We start from the raw sequence: 22,980 nt of genomic DNA on the forward strand, positions 1-22,980 counted from the left end.
AAATTGTTTCAATACATTCTATTATATTTAGAGCTAAAATGGACAGTATTAAGAAAAGCTAATACAGTCCTGCCATTTTCCTTAGGAGGAAAGTAAGTCCCAATAAGCTGAATAATGGCTGAGACAGCTGCCCTGGTTCATAACTCAGGTCTTCTCCGCTCCACTACACCTTGTTATCCCTCAAAGGGAAGAGACTGAACATTTCTGATGAACAAATAAGAAGTGCCATCAGTGTGCTCTAGTGTGTTTTGTTTTGTTGTTTTTTTTTTTTTTTTTGGAAAGCACACTGGGGCCACACCTCGATGCTTATCATACTTCCCCAACTGGAAAAGTGTGGTCTTCTGAATCATCACAAGTTGCACATTCTGAGCCCTCTACTACTTGGAGCTTCTCTATGCGGATATTGACAATTACTTCACTGTGTGGAGCCAGTTGGCACAAAATTGATCATGTTCTTGTTCTTATCAGGCTAGAAGACTGCATACCTCACTCACTAAACCTGTCAAACTCGTTTCCTTTCTTGTTGCCAGTGACTGTCATTATTTTGCAGCCTCCAAGTCCTAACCTGCTGATACAGATCAGATGGTGACTGAATAGGAGCTGCCCCAGTCCTGGGTTCATGATGTACGCGTAAGTATTCAGCTTTTCTCAGTAAAGGTTATCAGTGGGGACAGAGGTTTACAATTCCTGAGACAGGTAGTACAGATGTTGGCTGGTGGAGATTGATTTAAACATTAGAGTTTTAATGTGTGTTATTGTATTTTATATTAAAGTTTTATTGTTGTTGTTTTTAAATATCAGAATTTTTTTGAACAACAGAGGCCAATGTGGTGTTTTTTGTTTCTAAATAAAAGAAATAGAAATGATATGAGGTAATAAGTTAACTATATTAATATTTAAAACATTTAGAAAAACCTACACTTCAAAGAATAAAGTGTTTAATATAGCCCATTTAGTTACTTTTCCATGTTCCATAGCATGGTATACATTTTTATCATGTGTTGCTCATTGATGTATATTCTGGGAAAGTTAAATACAAATTTAAGAGGAGAGTCTTAGAATTTTTATTTGTTTAACTCTAATAGAAACTATGATAGGTTATTGTGTATATCATGAGTGAAATGATTAAAATTAAAATACTTATATGTAAATAATTATCAAATTAACAAAATCTAGGCTCTGTATCATCATAATTGAACTCCAAAATAATTGATCAATTATGGAATTTAAGGTAAATAAATTTGTATTATATATTTATGTTTATGTAATATTCAGGCTATTGTTTTATAGACTTCGAAAGGAATAATTGATATTTGATGGATGATTTCATTCAAACTTGTGCTAAGTCTAGTCTTGTTTCTTAAAAAGTTCTTGATCTTTCCACAGACACAAATTTCCCACATGTTCTGCACTGACTGATGTTTCCAACCTAGTCATGATTTTGTGATCATTTTAATTGTTCAGTCATTTGATCTTGTCTTCAATTAACCTAAATACTTAAAGCCTGTAGGCTCTGGCACTCTTAAATGATGAGTGTTCCTGCCCTCCTTAATTTACTTTCAAATGACAGCATAAGCCTGAGGAAGACTTCCATTTCATGCATAAATCTCCCATGTAGACCCATCATGATAGCATGATATAGCATATTATCTGTACTTCTTACTAAATACAACAAAGTATATTTCTTATTTATCAAGATAAAGACAGAATAAGACAAAATGTACAGTAGAAAAAACTTTTATATTTAACTAACATTCATATAAATATAATATGCTAAAAATTTCTTTAAAAAATTAGAAAAATTTGGAGTTCTCTTATTCTAATTTGTTTCAGAATTCTTCAGTATGTGTTTTTTATCAGCCTGGTTCTTCTCTTCCCAACTTATGGCATCATCTCTAAACACTCACTTTTCCACCCTGAAAATATCATTACAACGTGAAATTTCTATACTGAAGCCTCATCAGCTTTGATCCAGAGTTTATTAGAGTTCTGAGGATTTTTTTGTTTTATTATTAAGTTGACATATCATAATTGTACATATTTATGGGGTACATAGTGCTATTTCAATACATGTAATATATAGTGATCAGATCAGAGTAATTAGCATATCCATCATCTCAAACATTTATTATTTGGAGGATTTAAAATATTCTTGCTAATTAGATTTCAAATCAGATCTGCTTTTAAAACAAATATTCTGTGAAAAAATATAGCTTGTGTATAAAGATAAGAAGCTTGGACAGTGGGTTTATTGAATTCATTAGTAAAGGTATTTTGCCCAAAGGATCTAGTCTCAAAGAATGAATTAGTCAGATAGACTATAGCTTCTTAGCAAAAGCCCTGTCTTTCTCATTTTGGTGAAGTAGAAAGAGTACCAGCATTTAGATGTGTTCAGGATCCAACTTTGGACTCTTTTGTCTGGTACTTCTCAAGACCTCACTTTTATCTGTGAAATGTGGAGAAGGTTTATAAGTAAATGAATGAGGGGTGAGGTTGTCACCATTAATGGGCCTTGAAGTAATATTTGTGGATAGCTAAAAGCAATTTTTGGTTTATTGGTTTATTCTTTGGTTTATTTTGGTATTATTCATTTGTTGGTGGTGTATTTAAATAGTAATAAAATAAGATTTGTATTAATTTTATTTTTTTCTATATCTTAAGTATTAGTGTAAATATTATATTATGGATATATGATTCAGATTCAGATTCAGATATATGAGTATGTGTACCAGGCCATGAGGTTGAACACTTCTAACTGTGGGTCATGGTCAAAAATATTTTTTAATACACTGTGTTAGATAGCCCTGAAGTCCTTTTGAATGCTTAATTCTATGATTTCAAAGAGTTAATGGCTAGTTAACATGGAGAGCACATTAACATTCTTAAGGCACTAGAGAACTATTTAAAGTATCCCACATTGTAGGTTAAGTTTTTTTCATGGGTCCCTGTATTTGGTGCCCTCTGCAAGTGAGGCAGAGATAAGAGAGATAGTTATCAGCAAGTTGAGACCTTCGTGATGAGGCAAATCAATAAGCCACATTCTGATGGTACGTTGTGATCAATGTGAAAAAACAAATATTGACATGCTGCTACAGGGGTGCACATTCAATTTCATAAAAGCTTCTTTGAATACGTAATAACTGTTTAGTTTTTAAAAGCAAGCAGAATTAGTAGTAGGAGAAAGATGGTATTCTGGGTTGAGAGAACATAGCCCTTGCAAGGGTCATGAGACTTGAGATATACTCACAAATAGATGTTGGAAGGTGTCAGATAAAGCTGAAGTGATCATTCTGACTATGAAGGGCCTTTTGCACCAGGTTAAATTTCCATACTACATAATAAAAGTTGATTTAAGCAAGAGGAAAAAATGAAAATGCGATTTAGAACCATTGGAGTGGACCAGTGCAACTTGATGGTGCTACTGTCACTTTTTGCAGAACTAAATGAAGGGTGTGGCAGAGAGACTGCCTATGTATTTGTTGTTTTGACTGCCTACAATGAATGTTCCTCCTGACATTTAGTGAGACCCCATGGTCTTCCTTCAAGATATAACAAAGTTACTGTGAAATTTTTCTCCTACCTTCACATCTTTTTTTAAAAATTTTTTTTAAATTTTATTATACTTTCGGTTTTAGGGTACATGTGCACAATGTGCAGGTTTGTTGCATATGTATCCATGTGCCATGTTGTTTTGCTGCACCCATTAACTCATCATTTAGCATTAGGTATATCTCCTAATGCTGTCCCTCCCCCTCCCCCCACCCCACAGCAGTCTCCGGAGTGTGATGTTCCCCTTCCTGTGTCCATGAGTTCTCATTGTTCAATTCCCTCCTATGAGTGAGAACATGCGGTGTTTGGTTTTTTGTCCTTTCGTTAGTTTACTGAGAATGATGGTTTCCAGTTTCATCCATGTCCCTACAAAGGACATGAACTCATCATTTTTTATGGCTGCATAGTATTCCATGGTGTATATGTGCCACATTTTCTTAATCCAGTCTATCATTGTTGGACATTTGGGTTGGTTCCAAGTCTTTGCTATTGTGAATAGTGCCACAATAAACATACGTGTGCATGTGTCTTTACAGCAGCATGATTTATAGTCCTTTGGGTATATACCCAGTAGTGGGATGGCTGGGTCAAATGGTATTTCTAGTTCTAGATCCCTGAGGAATCACCACACTGACTTCCACAATGGTTGAACTAGTTTATAGTCCCACCAACAGTGTAAAAGTGTTCCTATTTCTCCACATCCTCTCCAGCACTTGTTGTTTCCTGACTTTTTAATGATGGCCATTCTAACTGGTGTGAGATGGTATCTCATTGTGGTTTTGATTTGCATTTCTCTGATGGCCAGTGATGATGAGCATTTCTTCATGTGTTTTTTGGCTGCATAAATGTCTTCTTTTGAGGAGTGTCTGTTCATGTCCTTAGCCCACTTTTTGATGGGGTTGTTTGTTTTTTTCTTGTAAATTTGTTTGAGTTCATTGTAGATTCTGGATATTAGCCCTTTGTCAGATTTAATTGTTCCTGAAGTACAGCCGTCCTCTCTTCAAACATATGTAACACATTGTGTATACTTCCATTGGCACTCTTCTATTTGTATGCTAATTTGTTTTCATTTATATTTCTCTGCTCAGAGAGCTCCCTCCCTTTATTGCTAGTGTCAAACACATTGCCTGTCACATTGTAGACTCTCAACTTTTGTACATTGGCTTATGATTTCATGTGGCTAAAACCAAAGAACAGATACTGAGAAGAGAGGAAAGGTTAGGAGTAAGTGAAAATTTCAAGTTTTACTGTTTATTATGTATCTACGTATGCACATATCTTACATATCTTCTCAAAGAAGGCCTGTGAGATATTTGAGATTCAGTAATTCAGAAAGTAAGTAAAAAGCTGAAAACTAGAGAGAGTGTACTTTAAATAAACTTAAGTTGTTGTGCTGATGGAGATTTATTGTTGAAGAGATAAAAACATCAGATAGATGCTTATAGACTAGATTTTAAAGTTTCATTTATTCATTAATACAACAAATATTTAATTTAGCTTATAGTATACTAGTAGCACATTATGCACATATGTATATATCTACATATATGTAGACATATGTGTTTGTATATATCCTGTGTGTATATACACATATCAGATGCGTATAAACAAATACACACATACACACATATATGAATAAAACAAACAGAATCCCTACTTTTATGGTGTTTATAACACCATAGGAGGAAGAGGAGGAAACGTGATAAATGATTAAGCAAATATATATGAATTATGACTTTGATAAGTATGAAGTAAACATTTTGTACTTTTTCCAAAAAATGTTGCTAATTCACTTTATTTCTTTAATGGCTAGCTTTTTAAAAAGTAGATCCCCAGTTTATATGATAACATTTTAGTGCCTATTTTTGTTTATCTGCAGGAAAATGAAGGCTAAATTTCTGAAATGCATTTTGAAAACATTAAATACTGGCATAGCTTCCCATTGCACCTAAAGAAGTCTTGGGAAGATCTAAGCAGGACCTCTTAACACTATAAAACAAATGTAGGAAGACAGCATGGAAACCAGTATCTTGACCAAGAAGATAAGTCTGCGTTGCTTTAAGCAGTTATTTGCAGTAGGGTTTAAAAAAGAATATTGTGTCTTTGGACTGTGGGATTGGGTGTATTAGGATAGCGAATGAATATTTAGGGACAAATAGCAAGAAAGTTTTTATACCCTTGGATCATGCAAGCATTATAAGGATTCATTATTTATTATGAAGCACATTCAACTTAGCATTTCAGGAACATTCATATTCAAAATCCAGGTTCAAAACTCAATTCAAAGACAAATCAGAGATGTTTGCATTTACTATTTCAGATTCTGTGTATTATATTTTCTTCCAGTGTCATATATGACTAAACTTTGACTCTTAACTAATTTTCTGTAGTTGGCCATTATTTAAAATGTATTATTAACTTGCCTTTTTTTTTTTGCAAAGTTTAGAAAATTTTATAATTAATTGATTACTGCTTAAAATTTGAATGTAGAGTATTTTAAAGAATTCAACAATTTATATAGCATTATTATCAGGTGATGGGAGCAGCCCACATATTCAGTAGTTTATATAAAATAAAAATAATTTAAAATATAACTATAAAAATATACAGTATAATGTACAAGTGGGAACCATATGAAATTGCCCCATTTGTAGGTTAAAAAAACCATTGAATACAGGCAATTTCATATGGTTCAAATTTATGAAGTCTTTTCCTGGTCTTGTTTTATTTTTTATAGAATATAATATATGGAATGACCAATGCAGCATTCCCAATGCATGATTCTCAAAACTAAGTATCAAGGGTTGAAAAGTCTTTTGTATTATGTAAAAAGAAAAAAAAAAAAAAATGCTGATTTAGATACTTAGAATGTCAAACTACTTTGAAGACACATTCCAACAGATAAGATAAAAGCAAGTTGGCAAGCATTCACTTCTGAAAATAGAAAAACAAAACAAAACAAAACAACTCAGTGCAAAACAGAATGTAGGGTGTGTCTAGATACTCTTATAAGCAAAAAGAAAAAAACAAAATCTAGTTAATCGTTTGATCTACAAGGTGCCAAACAACTGCCTTAACGCTTATAAATCTGCTACTCTTATGCCCACTGACAGATTGTTGTATTTGCTTTGCACTGCTTCTTTTTATAATTAGGCAAATAAACCTGAGCAGGCAGAAGGACCCCAAATGAATGAGGCCTTTAGTGCAATACATTGATGTCAAATAACAAGAGAATCAATGAATCAATACAAACTAAAATAACCTACAGCTTCATCTTTTTCTTTAAGACTGCAGTTTCCGCTTGGTTGCCCGGGTTTTGCTCTGTCATGATCGCTGCTCACTGCAACCTCTGCCTCCCAGGCTCAAACGATAATTCTCCATTTCTCCCACCTCAGCCTCCGGAGTAGCTGGGACCACAGGCGCACACCACCACGCACAGCTAAATTTTTGTATTTTTGGTAGAGACGCGGTTTTCTTGAACTCCTGAGCTCAAAAGTGCTGGGATTATAGGTGCGAGGCACCATGCCCTTGGCCCCTACAGCTTTATCTTGATAAAGGTTTTTTTTTTTTTTTTTTTTTGAGACAGAGTCTCACTCTGTCGCCCAGGCTGGAGTGCAGTGGTGCAATCTCGGCTCATTGCAACCTCCGCGACTCTGGTTCAAGTGATTCTCCTGCTTTAGACTCCTGAGTAGCTGGGATTACAGGTGTGCACCACCGCACCTGGATAATTTTTGTATTTTTAGTAGAGATGGGGTTTCGCCATACTGGCCAGGCTGGTCTCGAACTCCTGACCTCAGGTGATCTACCTGCCTCGGCCTCCCAAAGTGCTAGGATTACAGGCATAAGCCACCGGGCCCGACCTTGATAAAGGTTTTTAAAAATAGATTAAATATAAGTTATTTGTGATACTCCTATCTTTGACACTGAATTCATTATTTCAGTCATATGTATAGACTTGAATAGATTGTAGAGGCTTGTTAAGGATTGGGTTTGCCATATTAGCATAGACACCACCTTGAAACCACGTCAGCAGTATCATCTATCTCTCCTCTCTAGCAAATCAGTGAGACATTTCCTGTCCCATTGTGGCCCTACTGCCTACCTTCCCCTCCCTTTTATCATTCATTCTTCCATAATCATCTTGCTTTGTCAAATAACAAGATGGCCCAGATTATACTTTAATTTCCAATCTCAAACTTCAGCTGCTTTGTATGGTACTTGGCCATGATTTCTGCTAGGTAAAGGAAAGATCAATTTATTTTGTTTCATACCTTGTATATCATATCACTTTAAAAAATATTAACTCATGGGATATTGTGGTTGGGCTCTTCGGATATTATCAGGTAAAAATGGTTGAGACAAATACCTTCACTTTTTCACAGAATGAGCAGAATCTTTTTCAGTAAAGTTAACTCAAGGAATGTGCCCTCTTTAGATGACATAGACTTAGATTTCTTGGCGCTCATGATTTGCTCTTTTTGGGCAACTAATTCTTGCTTAGGACTGCTCTTGTGTTCTTTACTTTTTGATCTAATAAGAGCAGCAAGCATTTAGTCAGTGTACTACTTCTTCAAAACTGCCAAAACCATTAATTTATTCTCATTTTAATTCATTCAGCTGCTTAGCTACCATATTTCTCCTACTGACAGCAGCTTTTAGAAGAATGTGAAACATTACTTCTAACGAAACTGTGGCAACAGAAGATAATGGATTATTAGCTGCTCTCTTGTATTGTGGGGATTTATTTACCCTGACTCTTTTCGAGATTACCTGGAAATTTGCATGGCTAAGATAGACTTGCGGTTCATCATCAAGGAACATAGTAAAGGCAACTGTGACTATGTTCTTACCTCACTTCCCAACTTGAACAAACTGAAGTAGGTATTATTTCTGACAATGGTAAGTCAGAGTTCAGACTAAAGCGTCATTCTAACGTTCCCTCAAAAACATTTTTTTAAAGTGGATTAGGAATTCAGGCAGCATTAATGTGCATATGTCTAAACTAATAAAAATAAAGTGTTCTATATTCATGATTGCCTTTCTGGAAGTAATTTAATAAATGTTAAGTAAGATGAAGTTTTTCATTCAACAGGCATGTATTAGGAGTTGTTCTAGATAGATGCCTGGTAGTGGTTTATCTGCTTGAATTGTGTGTTATCTATGCATTAGAATAAATGACATAAACATTATTTAGAATGGAATTTACCTATTAGAATTGCATGTTCTTTGATTCATATGCTAATGTTGAGAAAACCATTGTTTCATTTACAATGTTTAACTGCATAGGAGAAAATACATGAAAGCTAGATTCCAAATCCCTCGGTATACTTAATGAAATATTGGTATTATCATTCATACAGCTATGAAATAAGCTTTTCTTCCTGGCTGTAATTATTTTTCAGAATTTTATCTGTAGCCAGATACAGTACTATAATGAATTAATGGATTTTCATGCAAATAGAGAAGTAAATTTCTATTGATCTACTTATGGAAATAAAAGTAGGGTCTATCAGAATATGAAATTCCATAATAGAATTTTAGGTATTCTTACACAAAGTTTAATACTTACATTGTTTTAACTATACACATGGTTTGTAAGGTATTTTTCTTTTAAAGCTCAACAGTTAAAATGTAATTATTCTGTGTTATCCTATACTATATGGTATATCTTTTTAAACATCTTGAGAATTAGGTGATTTTATTATAACAATTAATTAGGTCTTAATGAATCACTTAATACATACTCAAATCTTCAAAAATAAAAAAAGTGGTTATTTAAAAATTATAAACCTTAAGAAATATCATTTGCGTTGTTTTTTGAGTTGATTGGGCAATGATAAGGCCACTTGGCATTAGAAGGGAGCATTCCAAGAATGAGAAGCTCTCAAAGGTCTTCGTATGCAGCACTCTAACATACCGATTACCTCTTTCACACATGGCCCTTTAGAAATGTGACAGGCAGATTCTGGGACATGTTAATTTTGTTTATTTAATATGCAGATTATATTAGCTGTGAACATTGTTGATCACATCTCTCTAGGACAATTATGTCTTCATCACAGCTCCTCCCCCTGAATTGGATTGCAAAATACCACTGAGATACAAATATTTAAATCAATCATACAGGAAGCTAAGTGAAGAACATTGGCTGCTTATTGAAAACAACTGTGTTTTAAAATTTATTTTTATGTATTTGGTTACTTATTTTGCCAGAAACTGCATAGCCATAGCACATTCTGTTTAGCCTCCATGTTATATATATATATATATATATATATATAAAATAAAATAGAACTGGTGTTTATTATAAATTCAAATGTATTATAATTAATATAGCTTTGAATAGGAGACAAAATATTGAATTATTTCTAGGAATAGCATACCAAAAATATTCAACATCAATAAGTAATATAACATTTTTCAGAAGAGAGGGTACTGGACAATTTATGAATTCTTTTTCAGTCACTATTTTAATTCTGTTTTTGTCTCCTTAGGTGTTTTCACATTCTCAGTCACAAGTAACAGAATTTGATTCCTTTTTTTTTTTTTTTTGAGACGGAGTCTCGCTCTGTCGCCCAGGCTGGAGTGCAGTGGTGCAATCTCGGCTCACTGCAAGCTCTGCCTCCCGGGTTCACGCCATTCTCCTGCCTCAGCCTCTCCGAGTAGCTGGGACTACAGGCGCCCGCCACCACGCCCGGCTAATTTTTTTGTATTTTTAATAGAGACGGGGTTTCACTGTGGTCTCGATCTCCTGACCTCGTGATCCGCCCGCCTCGATTCCTTAAGAAACATTTTATGGGCTGTTAGATGTGGGTGGTTAAAATTATTTTGGTTGAAACAATTGAACTTGAGTTTTAAAAAACAGAATTAATTGAGAGGCCATTGAGATATCTCATAGAACTATAAAAAGAATAGACCTAAGAAGTATGGATCCAGCCAGCTGGGTGGGTCATATAGAAGGGGAGGTGAGACTTAATACATGCACATCCTGAAGATATTGCAGGTTCTATTCCAGACCACTGCAATAAAGTGAATATCACAATAGTGAGTGCCACAAATTTTTTACATTTCCCAGTGCATGTAAAAGTTATGTTTACACTATACTGTGGTCTATTAAATGTGCAAAAACTTATATCTAAAAGAGGCACATACCTTAATGAAAAATACTCTATTGATGAAAAAAATGCTTACAATCATTGGAGACTTCAGTGAGTCATAATCTTTATGCTGGTGAGGGTCTTGCCTTAATATTCGTGGCTGCTAACTGATCATGGTGGTGATTGCTGAAAGTTGATGTGCTGTGACAGTTTCTTAAAATAAGACAATGAGGCTTGTTTCATCAATAAGATTTCTCTGTAGCCTGTGATGCTGTTTGATAATTTTACTCAGAGCAGAACTTGTTTAAATTTGGAGTCAGTCCTCTGAAACTCTGCCACTGCTTTATCAACTACACACATGTATTATTCTAAACCCTTTCTTTTCATATCAACAGTGTTCACAGCATTTCACCAGGAATAGTTTCTATCTCAAAAAACCACTTTCTTTGTTCATCCATAAGAAGCAACTCTTCATCTGTTCAAGTTGTATCATGAGATTGTAGCATTTGAGTCATGTCTTCAGGTTCCACTTCTAAATCTAGTTATCTTGCTTTTTCCATTACATCTGCAGTTACTTCCTCCACCAAAGTTTTGAACCCCTCAAAATTATCCATGAGAGTTGGAATCAACTTCTTCCAAATTCCTGTTAATTTTGATATTTTGACCTTCCCTCCCTAAATCACAGATGTTCTTAGTGGCATCTAGAATGGTAAATCCTTTCCAGAAGGCATTCAGTTGCTACTAAGAGGTATAGCCTTATCAATGTATGTCTTAAATAACAATACTTGAAAGTCATAATTTCTCCTTGATCCATGGGCTGCAGAATAGACTCCTGTTAGCAGGCATGGAAACAACATTGATCTCCTTCAGAGCTCTGGGGTGACCAGGTATGCATCGTCTATGAGCAGTAATATTTTGAAAGGAATCTCTCTTTTTTTGGAGCAATAGGTCTCAGCAGTGGACTTAAAATATTTGGTAAACCATGCTGTAAACAGATGTGCTGTCATCAGGCTTTGTTCTTCCCTCTACAGAGCACAGGAAAAGTGGATTTAGCGTAATTCTTAAGGGCCCTAGAATTTTTGGAATGGAAATGAGCATTGGCTTCAACCTCAAGTCACCAACTGTATTAGCTCCTAACAAGAGAGTCAGCCGGTATTTGAAGCTAGGCATTGACTTGTCCTCTCTAGCTATGAAAGTTGCCTACATAGAAAATCTGTTATTTAGTTTACCCACCTTTATCAGGGATCTTAAGTAATCTTCTGGATAACTTGCTGAAGCTTCTACATCAACACTTGCTGCTTTGCCTTGCACTCTTACGTTATGAAAATGGTTTCTTTCCTTAAATCTCATGAACTAACTTCTGCTTGCTTCAGAATTTTTGTCTGCAGCTTCCTCACCTCTCTCAGCTTTTATAGAATAAAAGAATTAAAGAGAGGGCCTTGCTTTGGATTAGGCTATGGCCTTAACACATGTTGTGTGTGGCTGGTTTGATCTTCTATCCAGCCCACAAAACTTACTCCGTATCAGCAATAAAACTGTTCTACTTTCTTATCATTTGTTTATTCACTGGAATAACACTTTTAATTTACTCAAAGAACTTTTTCTTTGCATAACTTGGCTGTTTGGTACAAGAGGCCCAGCTTTCAGCCTGTATTACCTTTCAACATGACTTTTTCATTAAGCTTAATTATTTCTAGCTTTTGATTTAAAATGAGACGTGCAACTCATTCTTTTGCTTTCACCCTAATTAGATGATCCTTCAGGTCTTCATTTAAATATTCTCCGAGAAACCTTCCCTGACCCCTTACTCTAGATAAGATTTCCTTGTTATAGACATATAAGAGCACCTTTCATTTTTGTTACCATTTTTATTACGTTGTTTACATATACATTTTTTAATATTTGTATTTCCCCCTAGCCTATAAACTCCTTGAGTATGTATGGTTAACCATTTCACCTTCAGCCAGCAAAAATTTTCAATAAGTATTTTTTGAATGAATTAAGAAATCTCAGAATTACTTACCAAGCATATGACTAAAGACCTGTTATCAAAGAATTGCTAGAAATATATTGTAATTAGTATATCAAGCATATGTAATGGGTGCTTTAAATTGCATAAAATATACAGGAAGTTTCTCTCTTTGGTGGGTTATAGTATTTTTTTAAAACTGTTTTTGTATACGTGTAATAGAAAAGTCCTTGTTTGAACTATCCAAAATTATGTTATAATACAGTTTGAATTAAAACCTTTCTTGAAGTTTCAGATAAAAAGCCTTCCATATTTTTGGAAGATTCTTGAGGCTATGGGACTTAATGTTTAAGTATGTGTATTCATTTGGGTGTTTTCAATTGCAATTAATTAAAACTTCAGCCTCACACTGGTTGGTGTTAACAATATGAAAAATTGTTATTTAATATAATAGTAATATCAAAAGCTGGGCTGTTCTCAGTGGCATTTGATCCAGCCCCTCAAATGTGTGATATGAGACCCTGGTTATTTCTGTCTTTCTACTTTGGTATTCTTTGTGAGTCCACATTGTCCTCAGGTTAGTTTCTCTTGCAGCTTGCTTCTCATAGAGTTGTAGCAGTCTCAGGTGTCACACTGGGACACAACAATATTCAGAGAAAACAGTAAGGAGTTGTCTCTCAGTTTGACTTATTTTAGAAGAAAAGAAGTATTTCTCAACAATTTCCCAACTATCCCTCACATATCACTGGCCAGAGTTGAACTGCATGTCCATTTTTGAACAGCCCTTAGCCACAGAGATGGAAGTATCTGATTGAGACTGTCTGGGTGTGAAATATATGTAGGAATGTGTTTTAAGGGGATTTTGCTGAAGAATCAATAGTAATTAATAGTTATTTTTATAATTCAGTGAATTGACAGTTGAGAACTTGGAGCCAACCCTAGCCCAAAGGGTTTCTCAGTGGAGACACCCAACTTTCTATTCAACCTTAACAACCATCCTAACAGATGTGAGGTGATATCTCATTGTTGTTTTGACTTGCATTTTCCTGATGATTAGGAATGTTGTTCACCTTCTCATAAACCTGTTGTCCATTTGTGTGTCTTCTTTGATGGAATGTCTATTCAGGTCATTTGTGCATTTTTTTTTTTTTTTGAGACGGAGTCTCACTCTGTCACCCAGGCTAGAGTGCAGTGGCGCTATCTTGGCTCACTGCAAGCTCCGCCTCCTGGGTTCACGCCATTCTCCTGCCTCAGCCTCCCGAGTAGCTGGGACTACAGGTGCCCGCCACCACGCCCAGCTAATTTTCTGTATTTTTAGTAGAGACAGGGTTTCACCGTGTTAGCCAGGATGGTCTCGATCTCCTGACCTCGTGATCCGCCAACTTGGCCTCCCAAAGTGCTGGGATTACAGGCGTGAGCCACCGTGCCTGGCCTATTTGTCCGTTTTTAAACTAGATTATTTGGTCTTTTGCTGTTGAGTTGTAGGAGTTCCTTATAAACTTTGGATATTAACTTTTTATCGGATACATGGCTGGCAGATATTTTCTCTCATTTGGTAGACCGCCTTTTAATTTGTTAATTGATTCCTTGACTGTGCAGAAGCTTTTTAGTTTGATGTAATCTGCTTGTCTGTTTTTGCTTTTGCTGCCTTTGCTTTTGGTGTCATGTCATATCCAATAAATCATTGCCAAGTCTAATATCTAGAAGCTTGGTCTCTATGTTTTCTTCTAAGAGTTTTAATGTTTCAGTTTTATATTTAAGTTTTCAATCCATTTCAAGTTGATTTTTATGAAAGGTGTGAAATAGGGCCCAATTTTATTCTTATGCATGTGGATGTTTAGTTTCCCTAATACTCTTTATTGAGGACACTATGTTTTATACATTGTGTGTTCTTGGTACCCTTGTCAAATATCAGTTGGCATAGATGCATGAGTTTATTTCTGGGCTCTCTCTTCTGTTGCATTGGTCTATATGTCTGATTTTATGCCAATGCCATATTGTTTTGATTACTATGGCTTTGTAGTATACTATGAAATCAGGGAGTGTGGTACCTCTAGCATTGTTGTTCTTGCTCAAAATTGCTTTGCCTTTTTGGGGTCTTGTGTGAGTCCAGATGAATTTTAGGATTTTTTTTTATTTCTGTGAAAAATGCCATTGAGATTTTGACAGGATTGCATTGAATCTGTAGATTGCTTTGGGTGGTATGGGCATTTTAACAATATTCATTTTTTCAGTCTATGAACATGGAATGTCCTTCCATTTATCAGTGCATTTTTTAATGTTTAACTTCATTTCAAACTGCCAAACCAGTTTCTAAAGTGGAGGTACCATTTTGCATTCCCAACACCAATGTATGAATATTCTAGTTATTTTCCCTTGGGAAAAAAAAAACAAAAACTGTAGCCATTCTAATACGTGTGTATTTCCTATCTACAAAATATTTTCTACTTCAAGGTCAAAAATATTTTCTTCTGTATTTTCTAAGTTTTATAACTGTAGGGTTTTTTTTTTCTGAGAAAGAAAGAAACAATTCTAGAGTTGGTATTTAAAAGCAAATCACCTAGAAAAGCCAAAATAATTTTGAACAACAATAAATTATTAAGCTGAAGGACTCACATTTTGTGATTGATAGTTGATTCTTGCTGAAAATATACAGTTAAACTTGGAAAGAATTGTCAAATTAACAAGATTAACTTTTCTAATTAAGCATAATATATCTTTCTCAATTTTTAAGGTTTTATTTATTTTTCATAAATGCTTTAAAATTTTTTCCATTTAAATATTTTACAAATTTTGTTAGATTCACAGATAATTATTTCATAGTTTTCAGTGCTATTGTATATGTTACTGCTTTTACAATTTCAGTACCTATTTGTTAAATGCTTGTATATGGAAATAGTTTGATTTTTATGTATGACCTTTCCCTCTGTGATTTTTGTAAACTTACGTATTAGTCTTTTTATGGCAGATTCTCAAGGATTTTCTTTATAGTATGTTAATAAAAGCAATTTATTCCTTGCCATTTTGTGTGTTTTATATTTCTTTTCCTTGCTTTATTGCAGTGGCTAGGACTTCCGATACAAATAGGAGTGATAGCAGACATCCTTGCTCCGATCCGAGATTTAAAAGAAAGCATTCAGTCTCACCATTGCATATATTAGCTATAGGATTTCCTTAGAAGAGCTTTATGTACTTGAGAAACTTTTCTTCTTCTTCTTTTTTATTTTTATTTTTTTGTTGAGATGGAGTCTCACTCTGTCGCCCAGGCTGGAGTGCAGTGGCGCGATCTGGGCTCACTGCCAGCTCTGCCTCCCAGGTTCATGCCATTCTCCTGCCTCAGCCTCCCTAGTAGCTGGAACTACAGGCACCCACCATCATGCCTGGCTAATTTTTCTTTTTTTGTATTTTTTAGTGGAGAAGGGATTTCACCGTGTTAGCCAGGATGGTCTCAATCTCCTGACCTCATGATCCGCCCGCCTTGGCCTCCCAAAGTGCTGGGATTACAGGCGTGAGCCACTACGCCCGGCCAGGAAACTTTTCTTCTATCCCTAGCTTGTTGAAAGCTTTCTTCTTCTTCTTCTTTTTGTTTTTTTTTTAAATAATGAATTAAGGTTAAGTTTTTTTCAGATGCTTTCTCTGAATATATTGAGATGATCACATAGGAGTGTTTTTGTTTCTGTTTTGTTTTTTGGTCTGTAAATACTATGAGTTATACTGATTGGTTTTCAAATTTTGAACTAACTTTGTAGTTCTAAGATAAATCTCACTTGTTTTTATATAATATCGGTTTTAGGTACTCCTGAATTCCATTTTTTAAAGATTTTTACTTCTTGTTTAGAGGAGCTTTCATCTGATTTTTTTTTTCCAGTTCCCTTTAGGAAACTCTAACTTGTCCAATTTTTAAAAATAATGTCTTTGGTTTTGTTATCAGAATATGCTGGATTCATTAAAAAAATTGGAAGCATTTCCTTTTTTTTCTATTTTCTGGCAGAATCTGTTATTTTCTGGCAGAATCTGTTTAAATTGATATTATTATTTTTAGGTATGTACTATTCAGACATCTGTGTCTTCCTGAATGAGCTTTGAAAGTTTTTGTATTTCAAGATTTATCCATTTTATCTACATGAGCAAATTTATTGGCATAATGTTATTCATAGCATTTATTTATCATTCTTTGATGTTTAATAGGTCTATGGTAATATCTTTCTCCTCATTCCTAGTGTTGCAAATTTGTGCCTTCTTTTTTTCTAAATAATTCTATATATATTTATAATGAACTGACTTTTTTCTATTGACTTTTCTACTGTTTTCAATTTCATTAGTTTCTTTATTATTTCCTTTTTTCTGCTTTTATTTGGTTTACTTTACCCTGTTTTTTCCCAGTGTCTTAAGGTAGGGCTGATTATTGTTTTCTTATTTTCTAATTAAGAATTTAGATCTATAAATTTTCCCCAATCATTGCCTTGTGTGCATCTCACAAATTTTTTATGTTTTCATTTAAAACAAAATATTTTTTAAGTTTTTTGTACATCTTTTTAATTCCTAAGTCATTTAGAAGCTTGTTGTTTAATTTCATAATATTTGGGGATTTTCCAGATATCTTTCTGTTATTAACTTGTGGTTCAATTCTTTTAAAATCGAAGAACATACTTTATAAGATTTATTTTTTAAAATTTGTTGAGGTGTGTTTATGAACCAAATTGTGCTCTTTTTTTTAATTTCTTTTTTTATTATTAATTTTTTTTTGCACACAAAACAATAAACATTTTCTAAAAATACATACAAACAAAAAGATGCATATCAAACATATTAGGAAGGTTGCACATGGGAAGACGGGGAATAGAAATGGGGAGTGGGAATTAAAGAAAATAAATGAGAGAGGGACTTTATATGGATCAATGATAATAACTCAATCCTCTATTTGACAAAGAAGGAGAAGGAAGAGGAAGAAAAAGAAAGTGGGATAAAGGATCAGAAAGGGAGGAAAATAGAAAAAATTAGAGTATGACTCCAGGGTAGACCTGTTTTGTTGTCGCTGGGTTGGTTGGTTGGTTTGTCTGTTGTATTTTTCATATGTTTCGCCATGTTGGCCAGGCTGGTCTCGAACTCCTAGCCTGAAGTGATCAACCCGCCTCGGCCTCCCAGAGTGCTGGGACTACAGGCGTAAGCCACCACGTCCAGCCCCCACATTGTTTCTGGCCTCCGTGGTAGACCTCCCAGACGGGGCGGCCTGGCAGAGGCGCTCCTCACTTCTTCCCAGACAGCACGGCCGGGCAGAGGCGCTCCTCACTTCTTCCCAGACGGGGCGGCCGGGCAGAGGCGCTCCTCACTTCTTCCCAGATGGGGCGGCCGGGCAGAGGCGCTCCTCACTTCTTCCCAGACGGGGCGGTCGGGCAGAGGCGCTCCTCACTTCTTCCCAGACGGGGAGGCCGGGCAGAGGCGCTCCTAACTTCTTCCCAGATGGGGCGGCCGGGCAGAGGCGCTCCTCACTTCCCAGACGATGGGTGGCCGGGCAGAGGCGCTCCTCACTTCCCAGAGGATGGGTGGCCGGGCAGAGGCGGTCCTCACTTCCCAGACAATGGGTGGCCGGGCAGAGGCGGTCCTCACTTCCCAGACGATGGGTGGCCGGGCAGAGGCGCTCCTCACTTCCCAGATGATGGGTGGCCGGGCAGAGGCGCTCCTCACTTCCCAGACGCAGATTGTGCTCTTTTTTTGATTAGTTTTGTATATGCAGTGGAAGATAATGTGTATTATGCTGTTGTTGGGTGGAGTGTTCTATAAATGTCAACTAGGTCAAGATGGTTGATAATATTGCTAATAGATACTATTTCCTTATCAATTTTTGTCTACTTTATCAGTTACTGAGAGAAGAATGTTGATGTCTTAAACTATAATGTGGATTTGTGTACTTCTCTTCATTATAACAGTATTTGCTTCAAGTACTTTGCAACTCTGTGGTTAGTTGCATACACATTTATGGATTGTTTTAACATTTGTTATGTTGATGAATTGACCCCTTTATAATTACGTATCATCTTTCTTTAGTTCTTGCAAAACCCTCGATTTAAAGTTGATTTTGTGTGATATTAATACAGACATACTTCTTTTTGTTGTGATTCACTTTACTGCACTTCACGGATATTGCATTTTTTTTTTTTTTTTTACATTTTTCATTTTACAGTAGGCTGTCAAGAAAAGCCAAGCCGTATCTTTAGCAATTCACATAGATATTTCCTTGGCCAATATCCAATTTCATCACTCAGGTTCTACCTTCCACAGAACACTAGGACACAAAAACAATTCAGCCAAATTCTTTGCCATTTTATTACAAGAATAGCCTTTTCTCCATTGTCCAATAACACGTTTCTCATTTCTATCTGAGACCTCACCAGAATCACCCTTTATGGTATGATTTAATTTCTCTATAATCAAAGAACATACTTTATAAGATTTAATTTGTTTTAATTTGTTGAGGCATGTTTATGAAACAGATTGTGCCCTTTTTTGATGAATTTTGCATATGCAGTGTAAGAGAATGTGTATTATGTTGTTGTTGGGTGGAGTGTTCTATAGATGTCAACTAGGTCAATATTTGTATAATATTAGAAAAATAAATATTTTAGAGTTTTACTTTCTATGGAGCAAATTTTGTAGAGGGAAGATTTATTAATATTTTTAATCACATATTTAGGAACTCTGGAAGAGATATAGAGAAGAATGCTATAGATTCTGCCCTTTAGGAAATTATAAACTAAGAGAAGGTATAATTATTAGCATAAAAGAATATTAAATGAGGTAGATTATAGTGTCTATATACTAGCTCAATAATGTTTATTAAACACTACTAAGGCACAGGTACTGTGATAGACACTGGAGTTACAGCAATGAGCAAAATAGGTACTATTCATGCTCTATGGAGTTTACTGTCTAGCTGGGTAAAAATGATATTAGAATCGATACCAATAATAATATTTGATTATTTATTGATATATTATTAGTATTTTTTAGAGGCAGGAGTCTCACTACATAGGCTGTACTGTAACTCCTGGGCTCAATCAAATTATATTTTTATTATTAATTTAAGGTTGGAAAAGTATAGGGCACCACAGGAACATAAGCTTAGCAGAGAGAGCACAACAAATAACATAAAAATATTAGCCCCAAATAGGTTTGGCATTAATAAAATTATGTCACTTTTAACTAGGGATTCAGAAAAGGTCCATGGAGATGTAACATTTAAGCTGGATCTTGAAGGGTGAATAGGATTTGAGTGTAGGGAAGTAGGAAAGAAACAGCGCCGATGGGGTCCACAGCTTGAGCAGGATCAGTTAAGTGTGGGGGCATGTTCAAAGTCTCAAAGACAGTTCAGTAGGGAAGCTAGACTCACTGAACTTGAAACGTCAATGAAAATAATAAATGCTTGACTGAAAAGGTATGAGTTCATGCTGTGGAGTGTGGGCTTGATTCAGTAGACAGTAGGTAGAAGAAGACATTTGAGCAGAAGAGACAGTATCAAAGGCTTTCCAAAATATCTCAAATCACAGAGTGTCTGATGGATTGCTGCAGAGAAATGTGGAAATAGGAAGAAAGGCTAAGACTCCATTGTGATAAGTAAGTACATAATGAGATAGAACTTAGCCCAAATCATTGGTTTTAGTTATCTATGGGTTAAATATCAAAGGAAGATTTATAGAGTACAGAAATAATTGAGAATTGGGAATCATAGTTCTGAGTCCAAATCTTGGTTCCAATACTCGCCAAATTTACCTTGCCTAAATTAGTCTCTCTAAGCCTTACTGAAGTAATCATTAGATGAGGCTATTAAATAACTACTAAAAAGAATTGGGTAAATTTGAGATAAAATGTATCAACTGTCCACCACCATGCTGGCAGAAAAATATTGCGAAGTAGAAATAACACAAATTTCATTTCCCCCTCAAGATGGCATTTGGGGACTTTCATTGAGATAATTATAGTTTGAAGTTGATGAAGAATAATAATTATAATAGTTTTCTTTTATAGCCTATTACCTGTCAGACATTGTGCTAAGCACTTAATTTATATTGTCCCTAAACCTCACTACAGTCCAGAAATTTAGGGCCATTATCACCATTTTTCAGATGAAGAAACTGAAGGGTATAGAGAGCATATACAGTTAGTAAGTGGTAAAATCAGCTGCTGTCTACAAGTATTGGGCCATCTGTTTCATGTTTTTTTGTTTTGTTTTGTTTTTAATACAGTAGGCAAAGATGTCTGAGTTACCACAGGAGTAGTCAAAAGTTTTGGAAAGACTGTGTTTATTAAGAGATTCAGTGCATGAGAAAGAGTCATTTTGGAAATATAAAACTGAGATGGGTGAAGATTGTGAAAGTAGATGCATGAGCTCCAACTGGGAAAAGTAGACTAGACAAGTCACATAAAAAAGGGACTGTACCTACGTTTTGGGGGAACAGTACTGAGATTTAGTTATGTTACATCATCATGCTTAATGCTATATGGAATTTGTATAAAAACAGCCTCTAATTGATGGACTTCAGCCTAAATAAGGCATAAAAGAAAATGAAATTGAAATTTATGATGGTCTTGTTTATTTCGAAAGACTTAGTACTATGGTTTTGAAGAATGGTTAAAGAGTTGTACTGTCCATTCCCATCCTTGGACTCCTGCTATAGCCATTTTATTTTTAAAGACAAGAAAGTTAAATAAGAAAGCAGAAAAACATTTCACTAAAGTGAGAACAAAAATAAAGTGGTCATACCGAAGAGGAACAAAGACATTTGGATTTGATTATTCCTGGGCATTCAGTGTTTTAAAATAAAAATCAGTGAGTGGATAACATTTTAATAATAGCAATAACATTTATAGCACTTTTGACATGTTAAATATATTATCTCATTTTATTTTCACAAGAAATATATCAAGTAGATACTGTTATACCCATTTTGCAGATGAAAAAACTGAGGTAAAAAAAGGTTCAGTATCTTACCTACAATCATACTGCTCATAAATCTCAGAGTTGGAACTTAAAATAGAACAGCTGGACTCCAGAATCTGGGCTTCTAACTAGTATGTTATACTATCTCTCAACTTAAATCTCTCAAAACAAACTTTATGCCTTGTAATTGCCCACAGAGCAGACCATAAGTAAAGACAGTCCAGTTCTGGTGATTTGATTTTACTGTGCCACATATCCATGGCTAAACACTGGGGAGGAAGAGGTCTGAGTCTGTGGATTTTGCTGAGGTTCACAGTTTCCTTCGTGCATCTAAAATAGCATTTAAAATGACTATTGTATTTGTTCTCCATTGCTGCTTCTCACCATTAACATGTGAGTCTCATTCTGTGTATATGTGTGTAGTAAGGAAGGTCATTAACCTTAGTTAACCCATGCCATTAAGGAGATGTTATTAACCACAAGTATTCCCAGAAATGAAGGCTTTTTGGCAAGAAGTAGAAAGGACTGTGCCCAAACGGAATATCTAATGTGTATCTATGCTTCAGGTTGAATACAAATATGTTAAGACATGTGTAAGACATAAAAAGAATTTCCCCCCAAGGCTACTGCTGTGAGAATACTTGATTAGCACATAAATATTTATGCTGCACATAGAAGAGTGTACTGCATTTAATTTAATGTTTTGTTGTTTACATTTCTTTAGTACCAAGTATAATCAAATATTTAAATCCTCATCTTGATGTCATCAATTATCTCATGGATTCACTTCACCAACTTCAAATTAATTGCCCAGTGTTTTCTTGTTTTAATGATGTTAAAAACAAACACAGAAATAAGCCCAGTGGAGGGTCATGTAGGATGATCATAAAGATTTGATTTGGTCATATGTTATTAAAGGATGTTTATATAGTCCTGACAAATAACTTCTCTTTTGTACTTAAACCCTTGGCCAACTCATCCTTCTTTCCTTTGTGTTACTAAGTTGAACTAATATATAAACTTACTCAACATAAACTATTGGCTCTTTATTTCAAATTTTGAGACATTATTTAGGTGGTTGATTTAAAACAAAGCTAAGCATTAAATTCTGAATGAAAGAAGCAGACATAAAATTTTTAGAGAGCTGTACTTTCATCATTATATCCACCTAGTATAAAATTCCTATTCATATTTCTTAACTTATAAAAGATATGTGGCATATGGTTTCTCAGCATGACCCTAATTTTTCACCAAGGTAATAAGAGAATTTAACCCTCTGGTTTGGCCAAACGGTGGGAGGAGCTGTAAATGTATAAGTGATTTTATTTCTGTTACTGGAGTACCGGACCTTCTTTTGTTCACTAGAGAATACCCAGCACCTAGAATAGCATTAGGTTACATAGTAGGTGCTCAATTAGAACTTGTTGACT

General features: G+C 35.1%; 1 protein-coding gene across 1 annotated transcript in view; it reads left to right on the forward strand.

The window, feature by feature from the left end:
- The first annotated feature begins 570 nt into the window (after positions 1–570).
- TMPRSS11F (transmembrane serine protease 11F) overlaps positions 571–22,980 on the forward strand; it is a 79,933-nt gene continuing 57,523 nt past the window's right edge. The window contains exon 1 of the mRNA XM_055297446.2: positions 571–630. Coding sequence (XP_055153421.1) covers positions 620–630 — 11 coding nt within the window. The 5' untranslated portion in view covers positions 571–619. The remainder of the gene's footprint in view (positions 631–22,980) is intronic.

The sequence above is a fragment of the Symphalangus syndactylus genome, chromosome 10, assembly GCF_028878055.3.
Source record: "Symphalangus syndactylus isolate Jambi chromosome 10, NHGRI_mSymSyn1-v2.1_pri, whole genome shotgun sequence".
Lineage (NCBI taxonomy): Eukaryota > Metazoa > Chordata > Mammalia > Primates > Hylobatidae > Symphalangus > Symphalangus syndactylus.